This window comes from Balearica regulorum, chromosome 25 (assembly GCF_011004875.1).
Source record: "Balearica regulorum gibbericeps isolate bBalReg1 chromosome 25, bBalReg1.pri, whole genome shotgun sequence".
In the NCBI taxonomy this organism is placed as follows: Eukaryota; Metazoa; Chordata; class Aves; order Gruiformes; family Gruidae; genus Balearica; species Balearica regulorum.
In genome coordinates, this window is record NC_046208.1 from 3,865,193 (window position 1) to 3,887,133 (window position 21,941).

At 43.4% G+C, this 21,941-nt stretch overlaps 1 protein-coding gene across 6 annotated transcripts; it reads right to left on the reverse strand.

Moving 5' to 3' along the window:
- Positions 1-2,207: 2,207 nt before the first annotated feature.
- MDM4 (MDM4 regulator of p53) lies at positions 2,208-21,729 on the reverse strand. 6 transcript variants are annotated; one of them, XM_075776019.1, is made up of 11 exons: positions 21,543-21,729; positions 16,622-16,728; positions 13,910-13,984; positions 12,323-12,456; positions 11,807-11,856; positions 8,828-8,889; positions 7,963-8,059; positions 6,437-6,597; positions 5,751-5,885; positions 4,908-4,988; positions 2,208-3,424 (listed from the first exon to the last, which is right to left on the reverse strand). In XM_075776019.1, the coding sequence occupies exons 2-11, from the start codon at positions 16,694-16,696 to the stop codon at positions 2,870-2,872; spliced, it is 1,425 nt and encodes a 474-aa protein (XP_075632134.1). In that variant the 5' UTR covers positions 16,697-16,728; positions 21,543-21,729; the 3' UTR covers positions 2,208-2,869. The 6 variants fall into 6 exon arrangements, with proteins under 6 accessions (XP_075632134.1, XP_075632135.1, XP_075632136.1 ...); XM_075776020.1 differs by lacking the exon at positions 21,543-21,729 and adding an exon at positions 18,583-18,892; XM_075776021.1 differs by lacking the exon at positions 21,543-21,729 and adding an exon at positions 18,579-18,892.
- Positions 21,730-21,941: the final 212 nt, after the last annotated feature.

Here is a 21,941-nt window from a genome sequence, read left to right on the forward strand (position 1 = left end):
CGGTTTCCATCACAGTCATGCACCATAATAAATGTGGAACACAGGCAGAAAGTTCATAGCTGTCTTGAAAAAACCCACCATTCAGAAAAAAATAAGCACTCTGGAGGGTTGCTCTAAATTATCTTTGTAATTCACGTAGCAGTGTTGTTTAGCCTAAAATTGGCTTGATAATACATCTTGGCAGAGGAGGGACGTTGAGATTTTTTGAAGAGAGACCTGAAGCAATGGCTGATATGCTGGGTATGTCACTAAATGAGAGTCAGAGTAACTGAGAAGAGGGACTTAAACTGCAAAGACTTTCAGGAGTAAACGCAAAGTGTGTACCTCTGGCTGCCAATGCAGAGTTTACATATACATATGGTTTCACACTATAATGTGCTGAACAGCACTATACAGGGATAACTGGTGCCAAAACTTCTGGCTGAGAGATCTAGTAAATGAAACCTGACCTACAGGTACACTTGTGCTAGTGAGACTTCAGCAGGTTTTCAAGGAACAGCAAGCAATGTCACCAAAGGAAAAAAAAAAAGCAGTGAAACAGATAAATCTTTTTAGTCTGGGCATCGAAAGACAGCTGCACTCAACACTTTTCCTAGCAGGCATGCAGCAATGACTGCTAAAGGTTACCAAGGCCCTTTTCTCTCATATTGCACTTCATAGTAAAACCACTGTAAGAGGAAAGCAGCATGATCTGCTACAAGACAACAATCCAGAGAAACCGAGTTCACACCAATCTTAGGTAAATGCTCAGCTTCTTCAAAAAAACAGGTTTCTGAATTAAGACACCACATGAACTGTTACATCTGTAAAAAAGGAAAGTAATAGCATCGCCTGGCCACCATCTCATCTGCAACGCAACCTAAGTATTGCAGCTGAATGCTTTGAGCTCGTTCTTCAATCCATATCTCATGTCTGCACTTCCTAAAGTGTCAGAAGAGCAGTTCTTGGTAGGTTGCTACTTGTTTATACCTAGGCTTAACTTAAAGAAATAAAACATTCTTCTCCGCTTCTCCTGCACCAAAACCCCTCCTCCCTCCAAGCCCCAGCTACAACCTGGGCAGTTACAGCTACACACAATGTGGTTGCACTGCAATAGCTTATTCTTCTATAGGAAGGAAAATCAACTGTAACATTGTGCTATCTTAGGTCCACTAACTATTTCAGTTAAAAATAATTAAGAACTTGGCAAATGCATGTTGTAAACACCATGGTTATACTGAACAAGAAGTCACAGAGATCATTACACTGAAAGTTAACCTGCAGACTTGCTTTTTATCACAAACTGCCACAGTGACAACAATTTTCATTTAATAACGGAAGCTGCACACAAATCTCAGCAGGATTTTGGTAGGGCTATTCAACCCCATTACTGGAACTTAAACTCTCTTTTTTTTTGGTCAACACAAATTACATGTTTTTCAGTACAGCCAGATCTGAACAATTCAGTAAAACAGCTTTTAGCAAAACATTTTGTTCTTAGACGTAATCGAGGCGAGGCGGAATTCACAGTATTTGGAAGTGCCACAATGCACCCTGTTGAGCTCTAGATGCTTAAAAGGAAAGAAACTACCTTAAAAGGAAAGAAACTACCTGAAAAGGAAAGAAACTACCTGAAAAGGAAAGAAACTACTCGGCAGGAACCCCCTTCGGTGATTCCAGGCGGTAACGCTGCTGATCTCAGCATGATTAAAGTGCATCGCCAGCAATTTAACAGCTCTTTAGTTAAGGGAGCAGTAAGTCACCTTTTCCATGTGGATCGATTCCTACGGACTTACAGATAGTGCACCAAAACTCCAGATGGTTGTCCTCCAATCTTTAAAATACAACTGTAAATAACAGCCAACAATAATAGTCTAAATTATAGCCAACACAGAAATAATTGCAATACTATGCAAAAATATAAAGTGGATCTGCATACAGCATCTACTCTGGTATCTTTGCAGGGAAACAAATTTGACCGTCGCAGTTTGCTGGGCCCTTCCACTTGCGTGGCTGCAGGGCTCTATGAGCACTACTGTCTCTTTTTTTTCTTTTTTTTTTTTTCTTCAGGTGTACTTCCTAGACTAGAGAGGGAATTATAGAGAAGATGACAAAACAGGGTTTATTCTACGCACTGTACTGAATTCAAATGGCTGTATATGTGAAAGGTGAAGGTACTATTGCTACTGCTCTGTGATGCAGGCCCTCCAAAGCCCTGGAGAATGGGAAGGCTACAGATTAAAAGTTTGGGAGGACTTATTTCAAGTCTGGGAGCAAGAGGACCTTCACCTTATCTAACAAACCTACGTTAAAGAAAACCAAAATAATTCAGAAACCAGGTTATTTACTTCTCAGTGCCCTCAGGAGAACAGATTCTTGGAGAAATGGCTTATCTAAATTGCAAACACATCGGTCTACCCTTCCCTCCCACCCCCTTTCCCATCCCTGCCCGCCCCTGCATATATATGTCTCAGACACAGACTCCCCCCCTCAGAAGGCATTGCACAGGGTTTGACTTACTGGAGAATACCACTCCAACAGCCAAAGTTGTTAACTCCTTCCAAAACTTGCTTTCTGCAAGGACCAGCTGTCAGAACAGAGAATCCTAGTGACATCACTGAACTGAAATGAGAAGATTTAGACAATTTCAAAGCTAGGGCATTGATACCAACGTGCCAGTCACTCCCTGCTCCCTATGGGCTTGAATTTCAATGGATATCGAAAAGTAGACGCTGCTTCATTTAATGCAGAGAATTCCTCAGTGTTCTTGGTCAGATTTGAATCTTAATTCTCTTTGGTATTCACTGGCTGAGCTCTGAAGTTAGGGTTTGTGCGAGTGCAAGAAAACCTGGGTGCTATCTTTTGGTGGAGAAGGCCCAAACTGGCACAACTACCCCATAAAGATCCTGATCACCATCTCAATCTCTTTCCTGCACACTGGGCAAGGTGATCTCTTTTTCTTCAGCATCTTTGCACACCTGAAACAGGCCACAAGGTGAGCAGTCCTTCCATGGACAATATTCCCATCCCGTGGTCTGTGATGGCATAAGAAGCAAGGATTCAGTAATTTTTTTATACTCTCTAAAGACTGTATTTCTTCCTCCTTTTTATGCTCAGTGAAATGCAACAGAGACTCCTTGCTTTCACATTCTCGTGCCAAATCCAAAGATTCAATAGAGCTGCAGGGATCTACACGTGATTTGTTCTCTACCACGTACAGGTCTTTGGGTTGGCCAACTGGAGCAGAAATAGTCCTTCGGCAGTCTGGGACATCTATCCCTTCATCATCGTTTTTGTTTTGCATAGCATCAATGTTGGACAGAGAAAGAGAATGAGCCAGTTTGGGACAATCTGAGTACCAGTCCTTCCGTAAGGCCCAGCAGCGGTAACAGTACCGTTTGCCTGGAGAGTTAAATTTCTTGCATTTGGTGCATTGCCAGCAGTCCTGAGGCAGACAAAAACAGTAGCAAGTCAGTGTATTCTTGCATACAACTCGTTTCCTCTACAGAGGAAAAGCAGCAAAGAAGCTTCATCAAAAAAAGGACATTTATTACCAAGTATAAGCTTGTGAATGCATGATTGCTAGTTTGAATATCAGCACCTCAGAAAGCCTGAAGAGAATTTTACTACCCCTCTGTGTTCTACAGACGCAGATCCCTTAAGCATTAAAACCTGTCCTTCCTTCCTCCCAGCCTTCAGCACTCCGGAAGAATACAATGTTCTCAAGCTGTGCAGTTTATTGAATTTTCGGTATCTCACGCTAAAGTCAAGGGTAGAGCTCCTGGAATCAGTCAGGAATATATTTCCCAGACTCACTAATCACTTAGCATCTGTTGAATCTGCACAAATAATAGTGGCTTACTTAATTACCCCACATAGCAGGGGCAAGAGCTGCCCAAGCTCAGAGCTATGATTCAGCTGTCCAATGCCAGGGACATCTTAATTTGTCAAACATGCACAGGCTAGAAAATTATGCTAAAAAATTTGGGTGCCATCAGCTGCAAAGAGTATCACGATACACTTTTGCTGACTTACACCAAAACCTCAAAAGGCAGCCTGCAGGATTGGGAGCAAAAAGGGACAGATGAAAGAACACAAATTTGATGTCTCTCAATATCTATCATGATGGAATTCAGAAGAGGAATGGGGTAGTGGGGAGGGGTGACAGCCCAGTAATTACTGCTTGTTCTCTCTTGCCACCTTGTTTGTTCATTTAAACAGGAAAAAAGAGTTGTGGTCTGCCCTCAGAGAGCCACTGCAAGGGCAAAGACATTACACCAGCACATATGCAGGCTCTCCTCCTGACAAAGGCCATACAAGTAGCTCAGAAATACGGGGTTAGGTGAGAAGTGGATTCTCTTCTCATCCCAGAGACTACCACAAAACAAGTGACAGCTTCAGAGCCGGCCTGGATACCCAGGACACAGTGGAACCCTGATCCTGACACAGAAATTTCCACTAATGAGATTTTTTTTTTTAGTATGAGCACTTCAGTGATTACACAGTGCTTACTGTAGATTTGCGAATCTCTGCCAAGGACTATACTCCAGATTCCCTTTCAGAGGACAATACAGAATTAACCTTATTAAAACATGCATGGATATTGTTAATACTAACTTCATATAGAATTAGACTGACCATGCTGGAAATTGAGGACCTAATCTCTCTGTGGCCAGGAGAGACACTTGGTCAGAGCATTCATGGGCTGCCAGCGCTCAATGCCCATTCAGTTTAGAATTTAACAGAGCCTGACACAACCTTCCTTCACGCAGGTTACAAAAAAGGATTTTTTGCTTGATTTTTTGCTCTTCTTGGCCTTTGAAACCCATACAAGAATCAGCTTTTCCTACCACAACCAGTAGTAGCTGTAGGACAAGTTTTTCCAACTACAGCTGGGATGCAGCACACCCCAAGCAAGGAACACTGACCTCAGAAGCAGCTTCTGTATCTGTGTCATCACTTAAGCACTGAGAATCCTCCAAGTCATGCAAACATGCATCCTCGGTCACCTGGAAAGAGTGGAAACATTGTTAGACAGGTGCAATAATCTGTATTATGATGTGCCTGGCACTGTACATCAAAACTAAAATGACTATATAATCGCTGTGATAATTAAATTATTTCTACAAGTGAATGAAAAGCCATTTTATGTACAGTATCTATTCCAGACTGTTGTCAGTAACTATTGCTGGGCGATACTCCTTTGGTCAACTCATACCTCTCTCTGATGCACACAAGAATCATGTAACTACAAACACAGACACATCTGAACAGTCCTACTAAGTTCCATGGAAGAAATCATGAACTCAACCCTTCTAACACACCTTTGAATAATTACTCTTGTGACTGATCCTCCTACCACCTCAGCTAGCAGACTCAGCCTATCTTACACTGAATGCTAACACAACGTAAACTGAGATTTTCCTCTCTGAGTCTTTTCATTTATTAGCCTTGCAGATATTGGCCAGAAATACAGTAAAGTTGCTGCTGGAGTTTTAATTAATTTTAAATTACGTTTGCCTTGAAAATACATGCATTTAAACCAAAACCCAAGCAGACTGACTACACAGGAAAGCTATCCCCCCATGTATGGAATGGTGACAGTCTTTTCCAAACACAGTTTAAACTCTGGACGACTATACATCTAGCTCCTCCCAAACCAGCACAGCACCAAAAGGCAGATGAAAATCAAAGGATTTTGCACTTCCACGAGATCAGTTAACGAAGGCCAACCTGTGGAACACACGCACTGTGGCTGTTTGAAGAGGTACCTTTTTGTCACCTTCTTTCACTTCCTCACAGTCAAGCGTTTCCACCTTGACTGCAGCACTGCTCTGATCTGATGGGCATTCGTTGAGGAACCACAAGTCATCAGTAGTATCCGAAACAATGGCAGTGTCTATGTCCTGTTGGAGAAGAAACAGAAGAGACCACTTAGTGCTCAGGTTAGCAGCAGCAGAAGTACCAGCACCGCGACCATCACCACAGCGGATGCCTCTCCCCTTCTCCTCACTAAGAGCCTTCTGAGCTTCTCCAGTCACCCCTGGGAGAGAAAGGGGCAGCTCTCTACTCTCACAAAGACACCCCTTCTTACAAGCAACACTACACTCATTCCCCTTGCCAGCTGGTCATACAGCAGCTGGCCACCACGCTACAGCCACCTGCAATAGCAACTTTCAACCCAGAAGAGGGGAAACTCCTGAAATACGACCACTGCTCTGGAGTGCAGAAGGACCTCCAATGGCTGAACACAGCCTTCAGAGAGCGCCTGGGTTATTTAAGAACACTAAAGGTAACCAACCACCTGATGTGAAAGGCTGGGACAGGAACACACAAGGGAGAGGCTGAAAATCCTGGAGTGGGAAGGGGAAAGAAAGAACAAGAATATTTTATTTACTTGGAACCCAAAAGAGGAGAGGAAAAGAATACAGCGCACCTATTTAAAATGTCTACACACCTGGTTAGTCTGAATATCTGTTGATCCATTACTTCTGGACTTGTAATTGCTTCTGAGGTTGCCTAAAAACCACCATGGAAGACCAGCTACATCCCATTCCTCAAACACTAGGTCCAGTTTAGGCTTCTTGCTTTTAGAGAGGTTTTCTATTAAGTCTTTGTCTGTAAGAGCCAAGTAGAATCTAAGTCATGCCACACCTACATTATTTAAGAGACTAGCAGAGAAAAATTTGGCCCCAGCCGATTTTAGAAATCTGTCTTGCTCCTTACAGCCAGTTACTGCCAAGAGCTTTGGGGTTTGTATGAGTGTACTGGGATGTTAGACCTGCCGCACATCTGTACTCGTGTATCTACCCAAGTGAACGTGGCAAAATAGTCACTGCACAGCCATCAGAGGTCAGAGAAGCATCCCAGTGTCTCTATAACGGTACAGATTCTCTTTAGCTTTACCTTAAGACTCAATACAGAAACACAAACACTTCTTTCAGAGCTCTACCCAAGTCAACGCTGAGTGGATTTCTTGAGTGACTTAAGATGCAGAAAGAACTGGTTTGAATTCGGTTCAAATTTCCAGTGATGGGAGCTCCTGAATTCCGAAACCAGGCTTAAAATAGGAAGCAGGAAGGAAAGAATCCGTCCTCCATAACCCCACACTTCAGCCTCCGTTTTAGCCTGTGCAGTTTAGTCTATGATCCTAAACTCAGTAGTCTGAATTTCAAGATAACCTTGAATCTCTCTCTTCAGTGCCAGGAGTTTCAAAGGCACAGACAAGGACTGTTTCTACCTCCTTTGTACATGCAGCCAGGAAAATATCTTCTGCTCTCATGTGATCTGGAAATACCCGCACTTGCAAAGAAGATTTGGGTTTACAAATTAGGTTCCTTGATATGAGAACGACGTGAGAATAGAAAGTAGAAAAACAGGAAAATTGCTTCCGTAACATCAGAAATCCATATGAGTGAACCAGCAAGAAATCCCCAGACGTTAAACCAAAGGAAATGTCTAAATATGAAGGAGCTGTATTACACTTAAGCTGGATAGAAAAAAAAATTCCATTGTTATTCAGTTCCCTGTTTGGTTTGCAGGTAATGACTGTAAACTGCTCAGGCTGTGTTCTATGTAATCAGAGGAGAGAGTCCCTTGGGAAGATAAATAGATACGAGGATAATTTCAGCATTTAAAATACCCTTCAGCAAGGTCTGTAAGATTTTTTCATGGCATTGTTTAGTGATAGATGTGCTTTTGGGGCTTAACCTGCCTTTTTATTCAAAGTGTTTGTTTATTTATGAGACCAAATATCCAAGCTAGAAAACGCATCTATCATAAAATACCTTTGGCGAACTTTGCGGTTCTCCCAATCTTTACCATAAAATGATGGGTTTTAAAGATTATATTCCACAACAGGTTTTTATTCGTCTCCCAACACACTCCTCCAGCATTTGGCTGATGCAGAGCTCAATGTGTCACACTGGAGAAGGAGCAGAAGAGCTCGTACACATTGTGGTACTGCAGAAAAGCTCCACTCACCTTCATAATTCTCACATTTTTGCTCTGAGGTAGACAAAGCAGAAGCATTGCTTTCACCCTCCATGATGCCAGTGTCGGAACCTTCTTGACGGCTAAACTGCACGAAGGAAGGAAAAAAGCAGATGTTAGTCCATCAGAGCGTATAGGGACAAGGGGATGTAGCACTTCTATTCCGAGTCACCAGCTGCAGTACAAGACCAAGAAGTTATGAAGAGAAATGAAAGTTTCTGAACAAAAACTACACACTATTAACCCTTTAAGAAGGCTAATGCATCTGTAATCAGCACAAACAATATACTTGCAACCTAGGAAAAATCTTAAGATTGGCAAAAGTCCAAAAGTTGCCATCTTTAATGCAGTAATACTGTGATCTTTGTGACTCTCTGGCCCCCAATGTGAACAGACACCTCCCGGATCAGACTACCTTAATCCCAAAATATACCTGGAAACAAGTTTGAATGTGCAAAGATTTTTCCTAGGTTTCAGATTCTGCCTGAAAGCTTCTGAAAACAATCCTACTAAACACAAAACTCGTTCACGCATTTTAGAAAGCTTAATTATTTGGCAATTCCTACTCGGAGAGGAGATGGGAGAGAGGGGGGGAAAGACATGAAAATACAGAGCACGCTGGAGGAACTGAGGACTAGAAGTGCTACACCCCAGAGAAACGCGCTCAGAGACTGGTACTCTGTTATGAAGAGAACAGAGAAGGGTCACTCTGTCCCTGCTCTGTGGACTCCAAGAACTTTTCAGGAAGGTGAGGACCTGGCAGCCAAGCAGCACAAAGTTCTGGCAGTCCACCATGCACAGGTACAGAGAAGGGGCACTCTGTACAACAAAAGAAACCACCAGGCAGTGGGTTTACCTTCAGCTGGTCTTGGCTTGGCTTATCGACGCTCTGTTCCTTTGCGAGATTCTGTGCAGCATCTAGATGGCAGGTAAAACAAAAGAAAAAACCTTCCCTGGTAATAACCATTCTCACAACACAGAGGGTCTTCAGCAAGCAACCAACGAGCCAGGCTTGGCAGACCTCTAAGTAACCCTTTAAGAGAAACAGAGCCCTTTCTTCCTTAGAGAGCTGGCTATCTCCTAGAGAGGCATTACTCCAGTATCCCCTAGGCTTCGCTAGGTACATATGAAGGCATTCGCCTATGGAATACAGAGTCTGTGCCTCCTCGGAGATGAAGCCTGATGAAACCTCACAGCATACAAGAACCTTCTTCCCAATGTGAAAAACTATTCTTTTCCCTACAGGCTGCCCTGCCGTCGCAAGCTCTACGTCCTTTACACGAGAGGTCTGCATGGAAGCAGAAACCCAGAGCAACAACAGAGCATGGGGACTCTCACCCGAAGGCTGGATCAGGTCCATGCTGAAGAAGGTAAACAGAGAAGAGTAAGATTTTTATAAATACCCGAGGACACCCATGTCTTTCAGCTTAGGCTGAGACAGGAAAATTGCCTTTCTTAAAGGGTGTGGGCATGAAGAACAATGACTAGACTAAAGAAGGGAAAATTCCATGCACAGTAAGCTCTTTCCTGGGTAACTGTGTACACATCCATAACACAATTTAATCCAGACGATTACGCTGGCCCCAAGAGTTAATTAAAAGGCCAACCTAAATAGCAAGAACAATCAAATTAACAGAAATCTTTCTACATAATAGGAGAGCTGCACTTAGGAAGTCTACTCTTTAAACAGAATGACTTGCTAGAGAACAAAAGATGCAAGGATGGTTCCTGCTTGCTCCCCTTTCAATTTAGCAGAGAAATTCCCTGCTGACTGCCAGGCAGACATGAACACTCCGATTCACAGCATGAATCGTGGAACTGAGATAAAGACACTGAAAACTGCTGCTACAGGCAGAAAAGTGGATCAGAAAGGGGTCCATAAAATGGACCAAAACACAGGACCACAAAATGACATGGCTCTATCCCACATTCTTTGCCCTCCGTGCATTAGTTCAGCTTTCCTTTCTTCCTTTCCACCACCCTACAGCTCCTGCAGTCACTGATTATTTAATACCTGAAGGAAAACAGAAGACAATTGGCTCATCCATAATTTCTTTTGCTCTGCAGGGGCATTAGAAGAGGTAAAGACCTACCCTTCCAACACTTTATAAATAACTCAAACTAGCCTTAAACACTGCATGAAAAGACACTCCACTTATTGGAAGGCTTCCTTTTTCCAAGCCAATATAGACTAGAAACTGAACACAAAATGTCCCTGAAGTGAGGTATTCCTAAATACACCTCATGAGTCATACCTGAGTGAAAGTTAGCCAAGCAAGGACACCATCTGATAAACAATACTGTGTAAGAGCTTAGACTTTATTACCCAGATGTACTGCAGTCACTTTTCTTTCTACAAGCGTACTTTAAAGAAGTGGCTGAGATAAGCTGCAAAATGATGTGCTGATAAGCACTGATGTGGCTAATGAATATGAGCAGCTATTACAAAACATGACACACGAAGACCTCTTTAAGCTCTATGGCACTTCTAGTTATTCCTGTGTTGTGATGAAGCAAAAACAATACCTAGAGTCATCCTCACTATGTATTCATCAAAGGTCTGGTCTGCCAAGCTTGTTTCGTTTTATAGTCACACACACATACACATGCAGACACGGTGGTATAACTCAGTGATCATCTCCCTAAAGGAACTGTATTTCCTCTGGCAGGTTTAAAAATAGTTACACCATGAGTGGACCATACATGCACACCCAGGCACACACACACAGCCACGTGCACACACCAAGTAGAAGGGGACAGAGCAGCAGAGGAGAGTGTTTCGCTGGGATCCTTTGCTCTCCACATACACTGCCTACAGGAAAGAGGCGAGGGCATCACCAGCGAGGGAAACGGCACTCACACAGTTATTCTGTAGGTAACGTGTTTAGATGAGAGTCTACTTAGTAAGATTCTTCTATATAAAATGGAGAAAGGAGGGGGACCTCGGAGACACCAATACATGGCTCAAAGCAGAGGACTAAGCAGTTTAGGGCCATGTTTTCTCAGTTTCTAAATTTGCACAAGCTTTTATGTACATGTGCAAAAATAGATTAAGCCCTTATGAAGAACTTAGTCCATATTATCTGCTTAGAGACCCCAGGAAGTATGGCACAAGACTCCACAACTCTCCCGGTGCAGCTCCTTCATGATTTGCACACTTGTAGTTTCATCAGAATTTTTTGTTTTTCAAATCAAGATTACCAGCCGTTCAATGGAAACTGGCTGCAAGGAAGCCATCAGCTGAGATTAATTTAAGAATAAATTTTAAATTATGACTGAAGGACTTTTGAAGTAGATAGATTTAATTTCTCTTACGAGCTGGGAAAGTAACAGTGACCTTTAAAGGTTCAAGTGTTCAATTAGAGTGCAGTTCTCTTTGGCTTGCAGAACTAGGCTGGGTTTCCAGCACTCTTAGTCAGTCTCAAGCCTATGCAAGTATAAAACAAGGTGAGAGCGAGAAGTCGCAGCATGCTTGGAAAGTGAGAAAAGACTGAGAAATCAATAATGATTTGGACGGGATACTTCAGCCATGTTGATTTGTACAGCCACAGTATTTAGCTCTGTCAGCATGCTTCCAGACAGTGTGTCTGCTGCTCCGAGGTTTGGCCATTGGTTATAGGCAGCCACGTCACTCAAACAGCTAACTGATTTCATATCACAGCTACGGATGGTGGACACACAGAAAAGACACATACTCAAAGAGATTGTCTTGTCAAAGCCTTCATGAGCAGTTTGTTATAGCTTCAGAAACATTTCTCTTTTCTGAATACCATTACTTACCCAAGTTACATCAACATTATATTGAATATACTTGCCCATTCTGTGACAAACCTACCTGCCATTGCAGCAGAAGTCAGGTTCCGTTTCAACATGTCATAGACTGGGCTGTGGGAAAGAAGGCAACAGCTGAGTAAGCTCACAAAACCGAACAGCGTTACCCTTTTAAACCAAGGACAGAAATTCTCTTTTATTATCCAGAGAGACACTGGAAACTGCAGTGGGGGTTTTCTGCCACTCCTAAACGCTTGCTACAGAGAAGTCTAGCTCAGAACTTAGCTGAAGGATCAAGATTTTCACTTAAACATGACATCAAGGGCTTGAGAAGATGCAGAAATAAAAGTGGGGAAAGATGTCGCCTCAAGCAGCTCACTGCCTGGACCATTCAGAACTGGCTCTTCGGAACTTAGGCGCTAAAGTCAAACTTGTCAAATGCATTAGCAATAAGCCACTAAGCAGGCTGCTTGGTATTCACGGAGGTTTAGGCGACAGTGAACAGAAACACTGACACCAAGAGTCTCCTGTCTCAGCAACCTCTATAATACAACATATGTTAAAGGTCACTTTTTCCTACCTTGGATCTTTTACAGAGAAGCTCTCCAGTCCCAGCAGTTCTCCTAGCTGATCTCCTCCACAATAGACCATGTGCTGTTGCCTTTTGTCGTATAGCTGCCTCACCATTATATACTGTCCTAGGTAATGCATAACCTGTGGATACATAACATACCATTAGCCATATCTGCAGTTGAAACTAAACCACCAAAGATCCTGGAAATTTGCTTTAGTTTATGATACTAAATTTTATGATAGTGCAACCCTATACCGTGCAAGTCACATAGTACCAGCTTATTACGCGCATCTGCAATTTGTCGGTGCCTCCAAACCAAGGGAGTTATGTTTTACCGTATTGCTATAAGGTTTGTAACTATTAACCCTTGACAAGAAGAAAAACCAAGTTGAAGATGGATAAAAAGAAGTTGCTCTGCTATCCCACACTAAAACGAAACACGACATCGGTGACAACACTTTTATCTGGGCAGTCTCCCTCAGTGACAGCTGCAGATGGGAGACTGCTGCTGTTCAGGTCAGAGTAAAGAAGAGAAGGAAATGGGTGGGGAGGAGGCAGAAGGTATCCCCAGTTAAAAGCATAAGCTGCTACTAAAGGATGACCACAAGTTACAGTGCTGTCCCTCAGGAGACAGTTTGCAAGATGCAAAAATAAGTGCATTAGTATCACAAAGAAGGATGGAGAGGAAACATCCTCTGAGAGCCAGCGGACACTGCCAGCTACAGTGAGGAATCCAGAGTACAAGAAGAAAAAACTAAGTGCATCAAGCACAATACAGGCAGGCTCCACACCCCATTACCCACCAAAGTGACCCTCCCGAATGAGAGTGTCACCAAAAAGTTGCTAACAGCATTCCATTCACTGCGGAAAAAACTGACTTAACTGCCTTAAAATGTTAATCTATACAAGTAACCTGCATTTAATACTCAACTCCCCCCATTTAAACCATTCAATTTGTTTTTGCAAAAATTTTTAGAAGCTAAATAAGTTATTTAAATGCATAAGTGTTTAAAATAAGTCACAGGGCTCTGCAGGAATATTTGACACATTCATAATGAAAAACCACTGCATTTAATTCTTTGCAGACAGGGTACTCTTGTAAATCACAGTCAGTGTCATTTTTTTAATCTTGTACACATATTGCATTTTAATCTTAAAATAAATGGATTCACAGGGTCTCTTAGGTTTAGCTGACAAGCCATTTCAAAGGAAAGTTAAAGAAAAATATCAACTAGAATTTTATTTTTAAGGCTTTCATGCACTGAGCAGAGAGCAGGACAATGAAACAGAATCTCCTACACGCTCTCAGGAATGTGGCTATCCCATCTCTCCTTTCTCTAAAGAAGTTTCTGGTTTTCCAGGATAATTTTCTTTAATATTTCACACTCCTATTCCAATTCCCCTGGGGGGCTCTCAAGACAATTTACAATCAACCAAATCCCAACAGCCCTACAGGTAAGGTATCCCTATTTTGCAGATAGGGCTTCAAAGTACACAAAAATTAGAAGCCAATCCCATCCCTTCCCACAAAGAGCCATTTGTCCCAACCAACCAGTGACAGGCACAGTTTCAGTGCCCAGAAACTGTTCCCACCTCTTTCAGTGTGAAGGTTTCACCTTGGGCACCTGCAGCCTGTAGAATCTTCAGAAGCGGCAATTTGGGTCGCACCTAAAACACAAAGCACAAGAGTTTTGTTTTGAATGACAGAAAGCACGTCACTCTGGCACGGCTGACAAACCCAAGTTGCCCAAGTCAAGACTGTCATGCCAAGCACAGAGCTGAGAAACTCTGGTGTGAGTTGGAAGTGTGGAGAAACACTGCTAGCCTCAGGCTAACCTCCTGGAGGCTGGTATTCTTTTTTTACAAGTAATCTGCACGGACAAATGCTTAAAAAGAAGTTAGAAGGACTGAAAATCAGCACAATCATTCTGACTCAAGTGTAAGACAAAAAAAAAAAAAAAAGAAAAGGAGTTTGGGCAGCCAGCTCTAAAGGCTTTAATCACTCACATTGTTCCATTAACTTTGATGTCATTCATCCTGTGAGGGAAGACTGGAAACTCAGGCCCTTGGTATGGAGTCCTAGGCAGTGACTAACCAAATGTACTGAGTCATATATTTAGGAGCAATGAGGGTGCATTCAGATTGCCACTTCAAGAGCAGCATGCCTGAATTTTCTCAATTAGTGCAGTGACCAAACCGGGTCTGCTCTGTGCAGACCTTAGGAGTATGTATTTATTAGGATCCATGAAAAGGCACATAATAACAAGGCTGCATTCAACACCAGGTGTGGTTAATTAACACCAGGGATCACAACCTGCACTTTCTGTGGATCTCACTCATCAACCAAAATCTTTATTATATCAAATATAAAGCACTCTGGGAACGATGCAACTGCTCCATAATCCCTTTAGGTTTCACCCACACACCCAAGCAGCTTTGAGTAGCAGATGAGACAGATGATGCTATATAAAACAGTAGCAAGTTTTAAATAGCTGCTTTCCCCCTACGTCGCTACTTCATCTATTCCACAAGAATTTTAACAATTCCTAGGAGAGTGCCACCACATGATCTGATGCCTTGTGTTCCCTAAAAATATCAGAAAGCCCTCACTGTTCTCTGAATGCTACACAATTGCGTACAGTATTAGACACTAACACACGTTTCCCGCACTGAATCTCTTCCTCCGTTCTCCTTATCCATCAGATGCTAATAAACAAGATATTTCAATCTGTCACAGGACGGAAAGTCCAGTCCTCAGCACACGATGCTCACTGCTGTCTCCCCTACACTTTGACAAGCCTTATGCTCTCAAGGCATGTAATCTGTGCTAGCTAGGAAAGGCCTTCACCTATCAAAGCTAGGTGGGTTCAGCTGGGTCTCATACCCACCCTTCCTTTCTGCCTATATAAATGCAATTGCAGTCTCTAATTCTCTTCCAGAGAAAAGGAAGCCCTACAACAGCTCCTCAAGAGGCAGCTAGAGCTGCAGCACCATTTTCCCACACAAGGTAAGGAGAGGTGATTTTTGGCTGCTTGTCATAAATATAATTTGTCACCCAGCTATCAGACAGTATCTTGGCATGGTATTTGTTCCACTGTTTTCTAATTCTGTAAAAAATTAATCTCCTCTGTGAATATGTCTGGTCTGCCTGTTTTCTCATTATTATGTCTGTTAAATGCATTTTCAAGAAACAGAACAGTTTGTGTCCAGCTCCAAGTCTCTTTCTCAAGAACAGCTTTTTCAGTAGAAAAAAAGCTTAGCACAACTGAAATAAGTGCTTGTATCAGCACATGATTTTTAATAAGACGAAATTATGTGTTTGCATTCATTCCTTTCTCTAATGACCGCTCTCAAATGGGTTTTGAAGTAACTTGTTATGCATCTCTTTCTGATTAAAGAACCAACCTAGTTAGCTTGATCATTTTAAAATGGGCCCTTAGCTATTACAGTACAGCAAAAATGGAAGTGTTTATTCCACACTGCATAGGACACTGAGTGTTGGCAATCAATATTTTGCTACTAATATCAGAGCCTATTTACTTATTTTTTCATGCAGACTGAGCTGAATAAATAAGCATATACATCAATTCTGCACAGGACTTGGCTACATTTCAAAGCTTCTAAAATAAGCCCCAAATGGGAGGATCTCTTTACTTCCCATCAGCTTATTTCGACTCCTGCCACATCCCCTCATATTGTGGGAAAGCTTTTTTGCAATGAACTGGCTCTGGGAGGTTGGATGCTTGTCTTAGAGAAACCTTCCTACTTTTTAGACCGGAGTTTTCCAGTTATGGTTTGCAAAATTCTGTTCTCTAACTGGCTACCAACATGATGTGACAGAGCCGGACTACTATACTTAAACCACACACTGGCCACATTGACCTTGGCTTGCAGCTACAACTACTTCTTGTTCCAGGGATGCTCTAGGAATAGTCAATAATGAGAGTACTACTTGTTCAATACCTGACTCCAGAAAAGGCACAGGGATGCATTACAAGGTTACAAAGCTCCAACACAACTGTCGGAGTCCTGTACTAGGAGGAAAGCTGTATGTGGAATTCTTCAAGTATAGGTCCAGCACAAAAAACATGCATTATACAACTTCTTGTATAGCCAGTTTTAACTGCTTTTTTCCTTCTTCCTCCTTTAAAATGTTCATAAATCATTGATCTGATAGTGAAGGCTAACACAACTCCTCAGGATAAAAGCCCTACTCCATCAAGCTAAACTCTTCTTACTTAAATGTACTTGGAGAGCTTTGATTTGATGGAAGAAATTACTGAGATAAGTGGGAAAGATAATTACCTGGTTAACTTGTCCGAGTGTGATTCTGCAGGCATTCTCGGCTGCTGGATGCTGGGCAGAGCTTGAAGATGTCATTGTGGCAGTGATTAGCTGTTTACAGTACAAACCTGTAAAGAGAAGTTTCATGTACCAGTTAACCTGAGAAACCCTTAACCACTTCCACTTCTTAGAAGCTTCAGGAAATCAGTGTTTAAAATTAGCCTTGCGTGCATACAGCATGACTGTTGAACAATGCTAATGTTACTGTGCCCCTTGCCTGCTCTGCCCAAACTGATCTTTGTCCTACTGAGCTGCATCCAGCTGCCCAGTGCCTGACAAACAGCCATGTCAGACCAACTGGGACAAACCTGCTGTGGCACTGAGGGTGCTTTGACTCTGCCCATCTCTAGGAGTGGCACAGTGTGGTGAGGAACTTGGGGACCTGCCAGTCTCCATCGGGCCACTGGCAAACTCTTAATGTGGTGAAATCTCGAGGGGGGGGGAATAGAAGCTGAGTCAGAACCAAGCACAATGGAAATCTTTACAAGACAGCAACCCTCTCCTTGCCCAAAAGGAGGAGCAGTTGGTGCTGATGGCAACGATCAACACATTCCCCACCTCCTTTTCTAAGAGCTGAAAACATGCTAAAGCTGCTGCAGCCTTCATCCCAAATGACTAGATGCAGGCTATAAATTAACAACTTTAACAGCATTACTGGGTGAGCAGGTGAAATGATGCCTTCCTGGAAAGGAACAAAAGGGGAAATCCTGCAGCTATTTGAATTTGTCAAGCCCTATCAGTTTCAGTATCCACCCAAAGAGCACAGCTTCACATGCAGAATGATCTGTAATGACTCATGTTCACAGCACAATCTGGTTTAATCTAACATATGCAACAGGTTTAAAAACCTCTTTATATTTAAAAAGAAAGGATGGTGTAAGTTAACTAGGCACTGAAAAAAAGTAACTTGAACCTGCTGGAGAAGGAACTTAAGTCTTGACCTCAGTCTCAGCACTAAAGCTCAGATCAATATAACTGTAAAACTGCAGTGTCCCTGGACCTAATTACAATAAAATCTCCATTTCGATGTCAATCTGGCTGCACTTTTGCAGGCAATACAGAAACAAGCCCTGCAACTGGTGTTTTGGTAAACTTCAGGCTAGAGCATGACATGAACTAAAAAGACTGGCTCCTGAATTTGCCTATGTAGATGCAACTTTGGGAAAGTTTTTACTCTGTAGAATCTGGAACAAGTGTCAACTTTTAATCCATGCAGAAGATTAAATTAGAGTTGAAAATGTGAAGCCAAAAATTTTCAAAGCAATATCTACATTGTCTTTCACAGAATTTTCCAGATATAGTAAATGAACTTGTTACTACATCAGTTGTAAAGAATGTGAGCCAGTATGATTAGCCACATCAAAAAGTGAATACTAGCAAAATAACCAGACTTATGCCTGAGGAATGTTACCAACTATTTTAGATGCAGACAAAACAGGCTGAACATCTATCTAGCAGGCAGTGCAGAAACCTCATTAATGACAAATCTGAGCTTTAGCACCAATCCAAGTTACTGACCACTGGTAACTGTTCTATCCCTCCCCTGCCCCATCTATTAAAATGACCTTGTTAGAGGCTTCTGATATTTCTTATAGCATTACATTGCTCTGAAGTAAGGCACTATGAGGAATAAAATCATTCCCAAAGATCAAACATATCTCTAAATATTTAAGAAAGCTTGATTACAGTGTATCAAATGTTCAAGTTTGGTAAATAACATTGATAGTGATCAGATCTAGATTGTAACTTGAAATAAGTGACTTGTAACAGCTAAAACCAATTCCATGTTATCAGTGTCTTAAATTTTAACTAAGGTTTCTACTTGATAATGCAAACATGTTGTAACACAAACTGCCTACAGGATCCTTTACCCTTTCCGAGCCGAGCTGTACTTTGTACTACCTGCAGACAAACTTACCAACCTTGAACCTCTCTGCTATAAGGAGTGTCACTAGGATGGCCCAGCTGCTGCCTCAGTCCCTTTGCTCCTGCCAAGGAGGATGTGTGGGTCCTTGTGCGGGAGAACGATTCCAGCAGCCCCGGAGGGTGCTCAGCGAAGCCTCCCCAGGAGCTCTGCTGTGCCTGGCTGGGCTCCCGGTCCTGCTGATGCTCTGAGCTCTGAGTTGCTCTTTCAAAAACCGCTCCTGCCTCCAACTCATCTGGTCAGGAAAGGGGAGTCGCTAAATACATCAGCTTCTGATAAAGAGCTTGAGTTGGTGTGAAAAAACAGCCAGAATGGGAGAAAGCACTGGATTTCCTCTCCACCCTGCATTCCTGGAAAAGGACTCTGCTACCCCTAGGTTAAGAGTCAACTAAAGATCACTTTAACTGTTTCGATACTGGCTTTGTTACAGAAAGGCAGGCAAGTTAGTGCCTTGCCTCCAGTCTTTACAGATAAATTGTACTTTTCTTTAGTAATACTAAGAATCAAACTTACTTCCTTTAATTAGCATTCAGTAATCCCAAGATTAATTTCTATCTTCCCAAGCATGCAAGCTCTAAAACATGTCTAGGCTGCAGATACTCACAGGATTTATGGAAGCAGCCACCAGGCATTGCCCTGCCAAGACAGAAAATCTCACTTGTTACCACCCTCTGTACACAGGCTGGCCAGAAACACAAATGGTGGAAATTCCTAGAAAACTGAGAAGCTTCTTGCTCAGTGAGCCCTATTTAACTTCCCCTGCAAGTCTATTTTCCCACCCATTATATGCCAAATATTTTACCCCACAACTTTGAAGTGTCTAAACTTATTTGCAGCCCACCAAAAGAAGCACCAGTGAACTTACTGCTGTTCCCCTCTGTAGCTTTGGAGCCACATATGAAAGAAAATGACACTGGACCAGACTAATGACTCCGAGACACCATGAATCACAAAGTAGTCATGAAGTAATAATTTTTTCCATTTGAATACTTTATATGGTCATGCACACTACAGGAACAAGTCATCTGCCTGTTCTGTGAGTAAAAGTTCCTTTTTCTTAAGAGACCAAAACCCCACTAAACCACAGCTTTTGATGCTTGCAGAAGGCAAGGCTTGAGACACAAGGGCTACTATTTTTAATATTTAGCTGAACCACCGATTTTAAATAGTTCCTTTTTGGCAACTGATCTGGAGTAAAATGCAGATGTTCTAATACAAACCCCATTTTAATTCTGAATTTCACCTGAGTTTTGTTGCTGACATGATGCATCTGCCATGAATTGTGTGCTGTTCCCTAAAGGTCTGCTAATCACCAAAATTAGCCAAGCCTCGATAAAGGTTAGTAGTGAACAAATACAACTGTTATGCAACACTTCTTATTGCAAAGCATGTTAAGTAGGAAGAAAACCAAAACTGATTGTTTCAATTAAAGGCACACTGGCAAATTGCTCTGCAAACCTCCTCTAAATCAGCTGCTGCTGACAGTATTTGCTGCTGATGTCTGGAACAGGGCAGCACTCACATCCCACCATGCATGCCCTTGTCTCTGTTTACCTCTATTTAACAGATGAAATGGGGCTTTTCTTGGTGTTGCTTTTCCCAACAGCAGACATTTCCTTAAGGGAATCTTCAATCACTGTTTTAATGCGTTCAACCATGGACCAAGAAGTAATTAGATCATGAAAATCAAGCTTCTTTAGGTAATGGCTATAAATACCCTGAAGTGCTGTTCCTCTCACTTCAGAGTTGAGCCAAGTACTTTACAACTTATGAGTCAAACTGAAGCTAATAATCACCTATTTTTTTTCAGCAGTCAAAAATGACAGGAAACCCCTATTTTAATCACATCTTCAGCAGGATTAGCTGTGTGATGTTTCACTTGTGAGTCTATGTATAGCTGAACATCTGGGTGCTTTTGCTCTACTAACAGAGTTGTTAAATATACAGGCATTCCCTCCGAGTCCTGTTTCATGCCTTTGCCACCCAGAGTCCACAGCACGCTTCTGCAGAAGCAGGCACTTGGGATATGAATGTAAGTGTGAAACATTACACATCTGATCTCAGAGTTATTAATCCCTCCTTGAAAATACTTCCTTGTTGTTAATATTGCACTTAGCAGAGCAGCGACCTTCCAACCATTAAACTGCACCGACTCCGGTGGTGGTTTGCCCTGGAAAGGCATGGCGGGGTTCAAGGTTAACGTCATGGTGTGAAAGATGACATCCCCTGTCAGATCTCCTTTGGTCATAGCTCATTTCTCTGAGACTTCTACTCTAAATGCTGCCGAAGTTAGCAGTGCTGCAGATAACCCTCAGGCATGCAAAAGATTAGAAAGCAAAAAGCGTGCTCTGGAAAAGATGCAAGAACGCAGAAACACTTGTTGCGTCTCCTTTTATTACTGGAACAGATGGTATAAACAGCCTCTAACTGCAAACCGTAAGCTGTCAGACAACAGCAAGAGGTCCTTAAAAGTGTTCAGCAGGAAATATAATTAGAATAATACTTAAAGTTTGGAAGCGCGTTTAGCTGCTGCAGCATGCCTCCCCGAGGCCGCAGCCCGCCAGCCGAAGGAATGGCGCACAGCTCGGCCGCGGTCAGCTGCTGCTGGCGCTCCGCTTCCTCAGCCGAACGGGAACGTTTGGAGATTTCACCGATATGGGTTTTTTTTTTTTCTGCCCGTTAATACAACTTTCGAGCAGTAACGCCCCCGAGGTAACGCGCAACAACGGCTCCTCGGGCTGTCAGCGCACCGGCCCCCCTCGGTGCCAGGCGCCACGTACGAGGCTCCCGCGACACGGCAGGCCCAACCCCCGGACCCGCTGCCTGCCGCCCCCGCCTCGGGACCTCCGGCTCCCCCCACCGCACCTCGCCCTTGGCTCTTCAGCCGCCTTCACCACCACCCACCCCCCCGACCCCCGCCGCCCTCCCCGGCCGGGCCTGCTCGGTCCCCGGGCTCACCCTATAGCTGCTCCATGGGCCCCAGGTCGCCCGGCAGCCCGGGGTCGGGGGGGGGTTGGGGTGTGCGGGGGGACACCCCTACACCCCCCGAGGGCTCCTCTCCTCCATCTTAGCGGGGCTCCGGGCCGCCACTTCCCCTCGTAGGCAACATGGCTGCGCCGGCGCTTCCGCGGGGGCGCCCGGCCCGGCGGGGGCCGCGCCATAGAGCGCCCCGGAAGTTGTCCCTAGAGAGGACGGGATCCCCGCGCGGGGAGCGCGTCCGCCCCCCGCTGCGGTGGAGGACCGAGCTGTAGGACGGAGCACGCGCCCCCCCGGCCCGGTGCGATACCCCCACGCCGTAACCGCTTAATAAGGCACAGAGCTGCACCCCCCCCCCCCCAGTGCCAGCCCTCCCACGGC